We start from the raw sequence: 13,555 nt of genomic DNA, 5'->3' as shown, positions 1-13,555 counted from the left end.
AAGTTTTGAGTGGAGAACTATCGTAACATTTGGGAAAGCATGCTGTCCGAAGGATTATTGTGTTTTGATCCATGTATTAGTATGGGAAGTGAGTATAAGGTCAGTTGCTTATAAAAGCAAACCAAATGCATTTCTCCATCTTTACTTCAGACTCTCCAAGACTGTGGGTTTCTCAGCATTGCTTCCAATCAGTGAAGGAAGAGATATGCCCTCCTTTTTCTATACCTGAAGCATCTCCAGCTATTTCCTGTGCCAGCCCATTGCCCTAGCTTACATGGCAAAAGGGGGTACTTAAGAGACATGGCCAGGACTGTTTACTTAACAGAAGAACTGGTTTGACCTTTTAAGCAATATTCTCAGATCCAGTCTTACAAATAAAGAACCCTAAGACTGGAAGCTATCCCAAGAGGATACCCATTCTAATCCCCAATCTCATAACAGTAATATATTGGAGCACATTTAGTAAGAAGATTTTTTTGGGGGGGGGGGCATCCTCGTAAAAGTGGCATATCCAAAAATATATTTGGAGTATTTATCTTAAAAGCTGAGCCCCAAGAAACCTATTTAAGCGAGACTTTCCTTCTTATCAGTACACAAAGCAATTGCAATATAGCTGGAAAGCCAATGGGGTCATACTTTATTTAATATGCCACCCTTGCTTTTCTTTGCTTAGTGAAGTTGTGTTATTGAAAAGTAATGTTATTCCTCCTTAGGAAATCAATGAGACAAGAAGAAAGCATGAGACCCGTCTGGTTGAGGTGGACTCCGGGCGTCGGATAGATTATGAGCACAAACTTGCTCAGGCGCTTCAAGAAATGAGAGAGCAGCATGATGTGCAAGTGAAAATGTATAAGGATGAGCTTGAAGAGACATACCATGCCAAAGTATTAATATTTACTCTTGCATATAATAAAATCCTGATAGTTGTGTTACAAAAACTTTGTCTGAGTAATTGAAATAGAAACTGTTTCTGGATGTGAGCTTAAATTTCATTTCTTCTAGAGATTGATAGGTAGTAATGGGTTAAACGCCAACATTCAAAATAGAAATTTCCTTTAACATGAATGCTCCTTTTAAAAACAAAACTTATTTTGAACTAGTGTAGCTGTAGCGAATAAATCAACAGATTTTTTTTTAATCTGGGCAAAGAAGCAAAGTGGAATATATATTCAAGTCAAGAAGGGTGCATGTTAACATTTCAGAAAAGCTTTGCTAATGTTAAAGATGAGTTACTGTAGACAATTGGAATGTTTGAAGAGCAGGGTGTTTTCTTATAGTCAACCTGGAGCTGCAGGCTTCCCTGTGTCATACTTGACTGATCTAGCACAGAATGAGCTGTTCGGAAACCACTTGCTTAAGAAAAGGTAGTGCGGGCCCACAACATTTAATCAGTGCAGCCAGTGTTACTGCTAGTTGTCCATATCTGGCCAACATTCCACGCTATCCCATTTCCTTGTCTTGTGCATCCTACTTAGTTGCAGTTGAGCTGAAAGGGCCATGGCTATGCCCCTAGAGACTCCTGCTTGCATTTGTAGATTTACTTCTATGGGGATCCTGAAGGTCTTAACATGGTGAATACAGTGGTACCTCTGGTTGCGAACGGGATCCGTTCCGGAGGCCGTTCGCAACATAAGCAGAACGCAACCTGCGTCTTTGTGGGTCACAATTCGCTGCTTCTGCGCATGCACGTGACGTCATTTTGAGTGTCTGCGCGTGCACGAGCTGCAAAACCCGGAAGTAACCCTTTCTGGTACTTCCGGGTCGCCGCGGGATGCTGAAGCAAACGTAACATGAGGTATGACTGTAGTTGCTTTTCCAAGACGGAGTCATTCGGCCGTCAAATGAATTTCCTTCTTACTGTGTTTCTTTCCTTCATATGTAGCCTTAAAACTTAGCTAGCCCCAGAAGGCATTCTTAAGATACTCTCTGTTAATCTTTGTGCTGTCTTGTGAAGCTGTACTTCATTGCATTGGAAAACTTGCAGCTGTAGTACAGCTGATGTCGATTTGTTTTCTTTTAAAAGCATTAAGCAACAACACCATTACCTTCAACTAAATTGAGTTCACTTGTAGCTATATGACTCTGAACAGTTTTGGATCACTGTTGAAAGTTATTGAGGAGCCATTCTATAAGTTCAGAAGGTCACTTTGATGGTTTTTCTATTAAATCCTTGCATTCCTTTGAACATTATTTGCTATCTTAGTTCCTTTGCTTATTAAATGCTTCCATATTTAGTTGATAAAAGAGTTGAGGAAATGGCACATGGCCTAAGGGGAAAATAAGGACAAAAGAATCTGAATATTTTTTGTGGTTGGAGGGGTTGTCCCGGAGAAATACTACATATGTTCTTAGCTGTCAGATTTTCAGGAAAGCCTGCATGACAGGTTTCCTGTATTACACGCAATGCGCGCCTTACTTAATGTTGTTGCAGATATTTTAAAGTACAAGCACTTGCTTCTCTTATTTGTTGGCAGACCAAATGTGGAGTGTGTTCTGCTTGTTTTCCTGCAGCTTGAGAACGCCAGACTCTCTTCTGAAATGTCTAGCTCTGCAGCCAACACTGTCAGAGAAGAACTCATGGAAAGTCGCATGCGCATTGACAGCCTCTCTTCCCAACTGGCTAATTTGCAGAAAGAGGTAAGGGATTTCCCAATCCTGTCTTTATCACCTTAGTACCAGGTAAGTACTTCTCAGATATTTTATACATTACATTAAAAGTAGTTCAGTGGTTTTCCGGGCTACTGTTGTGTGTGTTGTACTTTAATCTTTTTATTTTTTTAAAAAAATCCTGTGTTTGAAATAGACTGGGCCAATTTGTTGTCCATTTTTGGGTCAATTCCGCCTTTTGTTCTCCTCTTGATTTATGAAACTTTTACTATCGTTAAGTCTGACTCCATTGTATTGATTACCAAAAATGAACAAGTGCTTCTTTTTGGACAAGAGGAATTCATTGTGTGTTTGTGCTATAATTCTGCTAGAGCATAGAATTCAGTTTCCTAAGATTCTCAACTTTCATTTCTAATTTTTAAATAATAAACAGTGTTTTTGGCCCTTATGTTTATGAAGATATGCTGGAACGTTTGTAGGGAATACCCAAATTTTGGGTGACTTCGTTGGCCAACTAAAAACCTGTCACTAGGGCATGCCCAAAGGAGTGGGGTCTTCTCCCTAACCTTATGCTCCGTCTTTGAAACATAGCACTTCAGGAGCAAACAGAAACTCCTCTATTGTTCCTCTCCAACTTGGCACTGGGGAGGGGTGGATTTGTTTTTTTTTTTGCCTGTCAGTTGGTGCTGCAGCCCCTCTCAAGGTTTGGAGTCAGTGAGGGGAGGTCAAGCATGGTTTGGGATCTCGTCTTGTATCCAGTAAATACAGAGCTAAAACAAATGACAGACTTTCATCCCCCCCCCCCCCAATGTCCCATAGCTCTGGTCCCAGGAAGAAGCCTTTGGCTCAATCTTACTCAGCAGAGCCTGGTTGACTTTTGTCACCATGTCAGGATAGGAGAGTGAAATTGATAAACAGTAGCGATATGTAGTGATGCCTCAGAAGATTGGAGGGGCCCAAACATGATTTGCAGTGTCTGGGGTAGGGCTTCAGGCTCCTCCATAGCCCCTTCTTATAACTAGTAAAATAAAAATGGTCCTTCATAGCCCCCTCTTATAACTAGTAAAACCCAGATATTTATGCGAGCTTGCTATATGGGTTGCAAAATTGAATTATTTTGGTTCACTTTCCATTTTCTGTTCAGTGTGCACAACACCACTGAATATCACCAGCTACATCTTAATGCCATTCCCTTTCTTAAACTATGCCCTTGCCCTTTGCGTAATATGCTAGCAAATGAGAAAATATAAGAAGTGCTGCAGCTTGTCTGTGTTCCAGTAATGAGCCAGTTTTGCAATTGTTCAGTGACGTGCTAGATTTATTCTTGCCCAACATAGGAAGTGTCTGTACGTGTGTGTGTGTTCTTTTTGTGCTTTTTCCCCCAAAACAGATTCACAACCATAGACATCAGCTTTGTCACTTTGAAATATGAAGCAATAGACACAATACCTTGCACAACAGGCATTTTGTATTAAAAGCAGGAATGTAACACTTGCGTAGCTCTTCATATTCATTCTATGTCTTTGAATATTGGCTTTTAGAAATTAAAATTCCTGAATTTGGTGTCTGTGCATTTTTTATTTTATTTTTTAGTCTAGAGAATGGCTAGAAAGGATGCAAGAACTGGAGGATATCCTGGCTAAAGAAAGAGATAACTTTCGTAGGGCACTGTCTGATAAAGAGAGAGAGATGGCAGAGATAAGAGACCAAATGCAACAGCAGTTGAGTGATTATGAACAACTCCTTGATGTAAAATTGGCACTTGACATGGAGATCAGTGCATACAGAAAGCTCTTGGAAGGTGAAGAAGAAAGGTAAGAAATAGTTGTCATTTACAGGAGACTGGAAGTTATCCTAAAGATTATGTACTCCAACTACCTGCCCAATTACTCCAGTCGCACACTGTCCACGTCTAAGAAGGGGGAGGGATATTGGCTACATGTGAAGAGCAAAATGTTTTGACAATTAGAGATGAATGATGGAAAGAGCTTCTCAGTCAAGTGTAAAACTTTTTTTCCAGTCGCTGAATGTGAACACTAATATCTCTCCAGGTATATAATGTCTTTTGAAATAGAAGGCAATTAAATTAGGGTTTATAGGTATATCCAGCCAAACTACTCCTCTTATGCTTGGTGTTTTGCAAGGTAAATATTTTCTCTTGAAGTTTTAATGGTTGATTTAAATGTTGCTCTTCACCCTGGGCACTCCCAACTGAAATAGTATAATAATAATTTTTAAAGAAAACTTAATCCCTCATTCCCAGGCCAACCCTATCCTTGAAAACCCTTAGTCCCAGCCCTGGTTCTTCCCACCCACTCTAAATGGTGGGGAAATAATCCAAAATGCACATACTTGCTTGAAATCCAACCTTGCAGGTAATTAATAAAGTAATTATCAGAGTTCGCAAAACATGTTACTAATCCATGCTGCCTGAGGAGGAGAGAGATGAAAGCACACTTGAAAAGTGTATGTTGATTGGTTTCCTTTTTTCTCTTCTTCCACAGATTGAAACTTACTCCCAGCCCATCTTCTCGTGTGACAGTCTCTCGGGCATCATCCAGCCGCAGTGTGCGCACAACCAGGGGAAAGAGGAAGAGGGTTGATGTTGAGGAATCTGAAGCCAGTAGTAGCGTTAGCATCTCTCATTCAGCTTCCGCTACTGGAAATATCTGCATTGAGGAAATAGATGTAGACGGGAAGTTTATCCGCTTGAAAAACACTTCTGAGCAGGTATGGTGTCAGGATGGAAACCTGAATAATCAGATGAGGTGGTTAAAATGTAGATGACATTTCCCTGGATGACTGGAGAAAGAAGCAGCAACAACAAACAAAGGTTCTCCTGTGACTGATAACTTGTCCTGCAAGTCTTGAGAGTGGTTCAAGAGTGTAAAACTCTTAAATGGTCTTACAAGATGTGCCCCAGGTGACACAATAAGGGTTGCATAGTGATAGAGTTGATAGAAAGGGTTAGAGGGCATATCTATTTCACCATCCTCCCTGTGTTTTGAATGGCTTAACGTTCAAGTGTATTTAATGACTTAAATGGTAAGCCAGCTACTTGGACGTTCCAGGGATAGTGCCTAAAGCCAAAATCATCTAGTTAAAACAAACTGGGTGGCATGGCATATGTGATTGCCAAAGCCCTCCCCCCTCCAAATGGCCCCCTCTTTCCGCCCCATTTTTAATTAATATTTTTGCCAAGCACATTAAGCTGAATGCGCACATGTTAAAATGCATATAACTTGCAAGTGCACTGTAGTGACATCCTATACATTGATATTCAGAAGTACGCCCCATTGAATTAAGCAGGACTTCCTCCCAGGTAACCATATATAGTCGAAGTGGGGTACCTCTGGCCTGCGGTCTTAATTATGCCTACCAGAGCATTTTGTCCCAAGCCATGTGCACTTGTCCTACATTTGACATACCGGTATCTGGGGGGGGGGGCAGGTAATAACTGAAAGGGATGCCTCCAGGCACTAGCAGTTGGCAAAGCCCTTTTCAATGTGCTGTGCAAGATCACAAATGGATTTTGCCTGCAGGCAAAAAAGGTGATGTCAGGTGGGCAGCCTGTCTGTGTCAAACTTTGCTCATAAGGGGTCAGGTGGGGATAAAAACAACCTGGTTTATAAGACTGCAGTCTTAATGTTCAGAAATAAGTACATAATTGCTTGACATGAAAACACCTGCTTTTCTTTAGGACCAACCAATGGGAGGTTGGGAGATGATAAGGAAAATAGGAGACTCTTCTGTCACTTACAAATATACCTCAAGATATGTGCTGAAGGCAGGCCAGACTGTTACAGTAAGTGAAGCCTACTTTTTGAGATATCAAAATGTAATTTGGGATTAGCGTGTTGGAAATGTGCTTGGGGTCTAACATGGGTTCTTTGGTAATTGCTGCTACTGCTCCAATCTAGGTGTATGTATTTCATTTTCTATTAAGGACTCTCAGTGGCTTCCTAAAGAGTTGCAAACATTGTTTACACACAGTGATCCTAGTAAATTCATCTCTTGGAAACCCTTTGGTGGAATAATAGGAAAATGGTGGTGGAATATTTATATGGTTGGAACAGAATGAGCTTTTAACCTTTTCCCTGTGCCAGTCTCGGTATTTTTCTCTCAGACTTGGGCTGTTTCTTCTACTGCCAGGCTTTCTGGTGCTGAACCTGGTTAAAAGCAAAATGTAAAAGGTGGAGATGGGTGGGTTTGTCACTCCTCCCCAACACCAGTTTTCCTTTGTCAATATTTTGAGGGAAACAGTAACTCCTGCTTAGCAAGTGATGCTACTTTGCACTTAGGCACCTCTAACTGGAAAAGTTTGGAAAGCTCTGGTGTGAGCCATCTAACCTGCATCCATGGCAATTACAGAACTCTCCAGAAAGCTGTGGGTCCTGGGTCTGTTTTGGAAGGGCATGACTCCACCCTGCAGATATCTGCATTATCTACAGATATTGCAAATAGGGTGCAACTTGTATGGTGATCTATAAATCGCTTTTTATAAAGTTCAGTTAAGAAAATTTAACTCATTACAAATGCAGTTATTATGGATCAATCCCTTTAAGCTGAATGTTTTTGTCTAGGTCTTCCACCATTTATTTGCTTCCAGAACTATTGCTATAGATAGAGCTTGCATAATTCTTTTCTGGAAGACGTATTTTAATCCTTGACATATCTTTCCCTTTCCCAGATATGGGCTGCTAATGCCGGAGTAACAGCCAGTCCTCCTTCTGACCTCATCTGGAAGAACCAAAACTCTTGGGGCACTGGCAAAGATGTGAAAGTTGTGCTGAAAAACTCTCAGGGAGAGGTAATGTTGGAAACCTGGCTAACCTCTGCTCATCATAAACTAATTTGTATAATGAGAATAGCCCCCAAAGTGGAACAGAATTGTACTTTTTGCTTGGATATATGGTGTACTGGTACATGCCACTAGTACAGTCTGTGTCAGATTCTAGATTCACAACAGTCATAGTAACATCCAGCAAATGGTCACTAAAAAATGCAAGATAGCTTAACATTACCTTAATGTTGCAAGCATTGAATAACTGAACAGCTGCATCTGTTACAGGAAGTTGCTCAGAGAAGCACCGTCTTCAAGACAACTTTACTTGAAGTTGAAGAAGTCGAGGAAGTAGATGAAGAACCAGCTGAAGCTGTAGAAGAAGAGGATCTATTCCACCAGCAGGTATCTTATAACTTACTCGCACTGGTATGCTTTCGAACTGCTAGGTTGGCAGGAGCTAGGACAGAGCAACAGGAACTCACCGCTGTCATGTGGATTTGAACCGCCGACCTTCCGATTGGCAATCTCAAAGAGGCTCAGTGGTTTAGACCACAGCGCCAACCGCTCCCTGCAACTTAAATAGTGATATGGAAAATAAACCTATTTCCGTAGTGACCTTGACAGGAGAACAATCCAGGTAATTGTTTTAAAAAAATCAAAATAATTGGTATTTGGAAGAATTCTGCAACTCTTTCATATTGCCACAGTGAAGTAAAGTTATGTCCATAGTAACCTTCTGTGTATCTAAAGGTCTTAAGATGTAGCAATTTTAGTGACTACTATGAAGTAAGCATTATGTGAGTCCCAAGCAGAGCCCAAAGGTGGGGGGAACCTAGCCCTCCAGATGTTATTGGGCTAAGTTTCATCAGCCCCAGCCAGGATGACTTAATGGTCAGGGATGATGGGAGTTGTAGTCCAAACAGGAGGACCATGGGTTCCCCATCCCTAACATAGGCTCTCATTGGTAATTTGAGAATCTCATGGCTGCAGAGACACTGATGTGCTAGAGAACATGTGGGCCAACTCTGGCTAAAAGGGCTGAAACTAAATTGTATTGCTCATCACAGCTTTAAATAAACATGCATGGCTTGTATTGCACTACATCAAAATCATGGCCTAGAGCTGTGGCAGGCAATATTCTGTTTAACTCATTGTGCAGCCTACACTTTTATACCAAGCATTACATTTTGAAACTTGACTTTCCAATATTGTGGAAAGCAATGGTTTTGGTTCCTCTCTCAGCAAGATCTCCTTGCTCATCAGCCATGAATTTAGAATGTACTGGTAGTTATCCTTTTCACACGAACTCCTGCTCAAGCCCTTCAAAGGTTTCCATCCCTGAACATTGCTCATGCTGGCAGGGACTGATGGGAGTGAACAATATCTGAAGAAAGTACATGTTCTCCACCCCTGGCTCAAAGTGTTTCCTGCTTGATAAAACATGAGCCCATGAATTTGTCCACAAACAGTTCCCATGACAAAAAGCTCAGTGAAGAAGGCAGACTGTTAAAAACAGTTCATCAAACTGCAATTATTGAAAGATACTTAAAATGTCCCTACTTTAACCTTAATTAAAGCTGTCTTTCCTCTCTTTAAAACAGGGAGACCCACGAACAGCCAACAAAAGCTGTGCAATCATGTAAACTCGTCATCTGTTTATCCTCAGTTATGTTAATCCCTTCCTGCAGAGGAGAACCTGCTTGGAAGCACAATATTTTTGTATTTCCTTTTGTGAATTTTAAAGCTGTGTCTGGCCTTAATTTCATTTGTCACAGAGATGGAGCTTTTTGTAAGTGAAACCCATATATATAGCTTTTTGAAATGTGAAATATTGACACTGAATAATGTACTGTTTTTCAAAAACAGCCCTCATTTTTATGCTGGTCCTTTTCTAATATCTTCATTTAAGAATAATAAACTACTGTGTGGGGGGTTTGTTAGTTAGATTAGCCATCTACTCTTTGTCCTTTTACATTATTAGATTTTTTTTTTTTTGAAGGGGAAGTAAAGGGGCACTCAACAAAACCTTTTGTACTGAAAACTTTTGTATTTTAGCTATCAGGTTATACAAGTTTTACTTGGAACATTTGTAAAGAACATTATCCAACAATTGCATCATAAATAGAAGGATGAAGGATTCAATAAAATTCGTTTGCTAGTTTTGCTTCACTTAGAAACTTTACCACAAATCAGGCTTATGATAATGTGTTAGGTGTGTTTTTTAAATTCTAGTGTAACCTGCATACCTTTTCATGTCAAATTAACAAATAAAAGTTACCTTAAGAAGGGACTTGTATTTTTTTTGGTGGGGGGGGATACTCTTTTCCTTTTGAAATGAAATGTTGAACCATCAGATTTGTTGGTGAAAGAAACTGTCTTTAATGACTGGTGTACCTTTTGTGCTTAGACCAATTCTTTTTAGCTATGTACTTGTCTTTATTTTTATTAAACATTTATTCAAAAGTTACAATGCAGCTTTGTCCACTGCCATAATATCACAGAATGATCACTCCTGTCCTCAATCCCAATTGTACTTGCCTTCAACATCTTACAATATGCTTGTCACTTACACCTTTAAAACATCAACCAGCTTTCAGTAACCACAACAAAATACTGCTTAGATTTTTCTTGGGGTGTTTGTGTGTTTGGAGTTTCACCACCTGATCTTGTACGCAGCCTAGAACAGGTTTTCAAGATGGGGAGCAGTCTTCCTGCTTTTGTCAAGCGTCTTGTAGACTGGATGCTTCTGAGGGGCATTTCCCCACACTTTTCTCCAAGGCAAGGAGGTGCCTTGCACCCCGCCTGGAGCATATTTGGGAGACCATCCCTCTGCTTTGCAAACCGTCCAATTTTATTCAAGGTCCGAGAGATCCCTTGCTCTTCCAAGACACGAGAACCTCAATGTCTTTCTCCCCTTAGGCTGTTTTCTGAAGGGAAGCAAGAATTGACCTGTAGACCAGGGATTCCTCACCCCTGTGAAGGGTCACCCGCATTTGATATTTAGAAGAAATTATTTTTTCATGCTAATAAAACACTAATAGTAGTTTGATATATGAAGTAGGTAAAGGAGGAGTTCTAGTCCTTTACATTGTCTGCATCTACCATGTCTCAACCAAACTAGAGATTCCGTGCTTACAGCTGGGTCAGCAAGCATCTCAGAACCATCTCTATTGTTCATAGATGCTTTCCCTTTGTTCATTGGTCTTATTACAGATTGCCTTTTCCTTATTGAGTGGGTGTTAACCCTCTGTTATTAGTTGGATTGATTAGAGCTCCATAGGTTGGCTACAGAATAGTTGGTTATAATTGGGAAAGTGGAATGTGTCTTTTTTTTGTTACTGTTCTCAGTTAATGAAAGTGGAAAAAAACAAATATTATGGCTTGTAGGTGCATTGTTTTAAATGTTTTGCAAGCAGAAATGTCCCTTTGCCAGGATACAAAATCAAGCTAAATTGGCTTCCAGCCATGAAGAGGAATGTTCAACGATACATATTTTGAGAAAGGATACGGAAATCAGAAATAGACATGACCTATTCTAAATGCCATGAAAGCCAAAAGTTTTCTTTGGCGATTCATGTTCTACAACGATCCATTCCGCCACAAGATGGGAGTCTTGCTATTGGAGTGTTCATTGAAGATAGGAAAAGGGCAATTCACTGATAAAATTGACTTCCACTTTGGCCAGGTTCATTACAGCACCGTATCAAACCCAAGAAGTAAACATTTGAGCTGTGCTGAAGTACTGGAAATTAAAATGGTCTAATACCTGCTTAATGTCCAAGAAGGATGCTACATTTGTATGCATTATTAGTATGCATAGTATTTGTATGCATTATACAACAGTTGTTACCTAAGGATACGAATGTCGTTGAAATGAAACAGCACCCCAGAACACTTCCCTTTCACTTCTGTTATCCTTCCCCACAATACCTTTTAATGTGTGAGGTGAAGATTTGGACTGTTTATCCCCTCAAAGAGGATAAACTGGGTGGTGCTTGGTTCAAGCTGAGGATGGATGAAAGTAGTCTGTGTTGAACTCAGGTTGATAATGTGTTTGAAATAGGCTACAAGTGTCTCATAGGGTGTGTGAAATAAAAAAATAATGTTGATGACAGGACCTAAAAGTAGCCATCCTCTTGCACCCTTTAATTCTGTATGAGTAATGTTGTTTGGCAGGGAAGTGTGTAAGAAAGTTGGTAAATGTTAACCAAAATTAATGCCCATTTAAAGTTTAGTCTTGTAACAGAAATAGTGCTCTAGCTAAATAGCTCTGAGAAGCCATGAAATTCAGGTTTGTAGACATTTGTTCTTGTTTATCAAAATAGTGTAATGGAATCATGGGAAATTAAAATAAAATGGGATTTGCTTAAAGATACTTTGAAAATCATTCTAAGTGATAGACTTTGTGTGCTGAGGAGCTGAAGTAGAGTTGCTTACATGTTAGATCTTTTGCTCTCTTCAGTACTGTTAAGACACCAGGAAAGGGACAGCTACCTACTGATTAGCATCTAATTTGATAATTATCATTTTTTGCAGTGTCATAAAATGTCGTCAGATGGTGTAATGTTATGTAAAGGATCTTTATAGGATAAATTGCCTAATTCTGTGTCTTGTGTTTGTGAGAGAATCTTGGCAAAAGTAGTATACCTTCTTTTTCCATGGTAGAAGAAAGAGCATGATAAGCCAAGAGGTCACTTGACAGTATGCACATTAATAGGATTAAAAGAGAGAGGCAGTCGCTAGGCCATATTTTGTCTTTCCACCCATATTTATGTACAAGTTCATCTAATACATGCAGGCATGTATAACTAAGGATACTGGATGAGTTGAACATGTAGTTGGGGAAAAAAATACATAGATCTACAAAAAAATACATAGATCAATCTAGATCAACTTTCCCCAGCTTTATTTTCTCCATAAGCTTTGAGCTTGCAGCTCCAGCCAGCATATCCATGCTGATGGGATGATGGGAGTTTGAATCCAAAACTTCTGGAGGGTACTAGGCTGGGGAAGCTAACATGGACTCATAGAATCAGGGAGTTGGAAGGGAATCCTCTTGTCCCCAGCGATGCAGGAATTCTTCGCTCAGCGTGGGACTCAAACCCATGACCCTCAGATTTAAGAGTCTCCGGTTCTACTGACCGAGCCATAGTCCCTCTTATCAGCTGTCCTGATGAGTGTCTTTGATGTGCAATTAGGAAATAATTAAATGTACGATTGTATTTGAATGTCAGCTAAAGATGCAGTGATGAGACATGTTCTTCCTTTGGAGGAGAAAGTGTTACATATTCTGTTGTCGGCAAGCTCTGCCTCATCTTATTTTTGAAATTTCCTGTTGGGTGACAAGCCAGAAAAGTGAACTTCCAGCTGTTCTAATTTGGTTAGTTCTGGTCAAGGCATTTTCTTGGGAGAAATCCGAAGCCCTGCTTGTCAATAACTTCTATACCAAAAGCTGAAGTAGGATTTGCACTTTTGCTAAGTGTCAAGGTGTACAGATCTTACTGCTTTGGCAAAGCATCTTGAGACAATTGGTGAACCTCCCTGCATGACGTGGGATGGGGAAGGGGGTTCAGTGGAAAGGCATTTTCATGCCAAATCCAAGCTTGTGTTGAAATAGTATCCACTACTAGGAAGTGTTCATTAGGTTGATGGCTGCTGGTTCCTGTTAGCTGTAAAAAAAAGATGTTTTTGCTTTTCGTATGATAGTTTGAATTCTATCTAGTTTTTTTTTTGTTTTGTTAAGACAGATCTTGGCATCTTGTTCAGTAGCTGGGAGAAGAAGCATGGGAAGAAACAGGCAACAAACTTCTTCATTGTCTTTTTAATTCCATTTGTTCTGGACAAATTTCCCTTTACAGCTGCAAGGAATAAATTTATCATAACCTGTATAATTTTTAATCTCAAGTTTGTATAAAAGCAAGCCTTTCAAAAACTGGCACAAAGTTGCTTTGGAATTTAACATGGTAACAAAAACTACAGGATAGAAAATGAACTTTTTAAAAGCATAGCTTTCTACTGAGAATCTATCAGATGGCACAAACTGTTTACCTGTATTAAATACCGCTCATCCTCTTCTTTGAAATGCCTCTATATTATATAACTTTCTGTTGGAAATTAATGAATCTGCTACTGTGAAAAGCTGTTTGCAACCACCACCCTCCT

The 13,555-nt window shown here is 39.9% G+C and overlaps 1 protein-coding gene across 2 annotated transcripts in view; it reads left to right on the top strand.

Moving 5' to 3' along the window:
* The window catches only part of LMNB1 (lamin B1), a 30,921-nt gene extending 21,242 nt beyond the window's left edge, over positions 1-9,679 (top strand). For both annotated transcript variants that reach the window (XM_083702375.1, XM_083702374.1), the window contains 8 exons: positions 714-884; positions 2,512-2,637; positions 4,201-4,421; positions 5,112-5,337; positions 6,308-6,412; positions 7,298-7,417; positions 7,679-7,795; positions 8,995-9,679. In XM_083702375.1, coding sequence (XP_083558501.1) covers positions 714-884; positions 2,512-2,637; positions 4,201-4,421; positions 5,112-5,337; positions 6,308-6,412; positions 7,298-7,417; positions 7,679-7,795; positions 8,995-9,036 — 1,128 coding nt within the window. In that variant the 3' untranslated portion in view covers positions 9,037-9,679. The remainder of the gene's footprint in view (positions 1-713; positions 885-2,511; positions 2,638-4,200; positions 4,422-5,111; positions 5,338-6,307; positions 6,413-7,297; positions 7,418-7,678; positions 7,796-8,994) is intronic.
* Positions 9,680-13,555: the final 3,876 nt, after the last annotated feature.

The sequence above is a fragment of the Podarcis gaigeae genome, assembly GCF_964106915.1.
Source record: "Podarcis gaigeae genome assembly, chromosome: 11".
Taxonomy (NCBI): domain Eukaryota; kingdom Metazoa; phylum Chordata; class Lepidosauria; order Squamata; family Lacertidae; genus Podarcis; species Podarcis gaigeae.
Note: the sequence above shows the minus strand (reverse complement) of the source record. Positions and strands in the feature narration are given on the sequence as shown.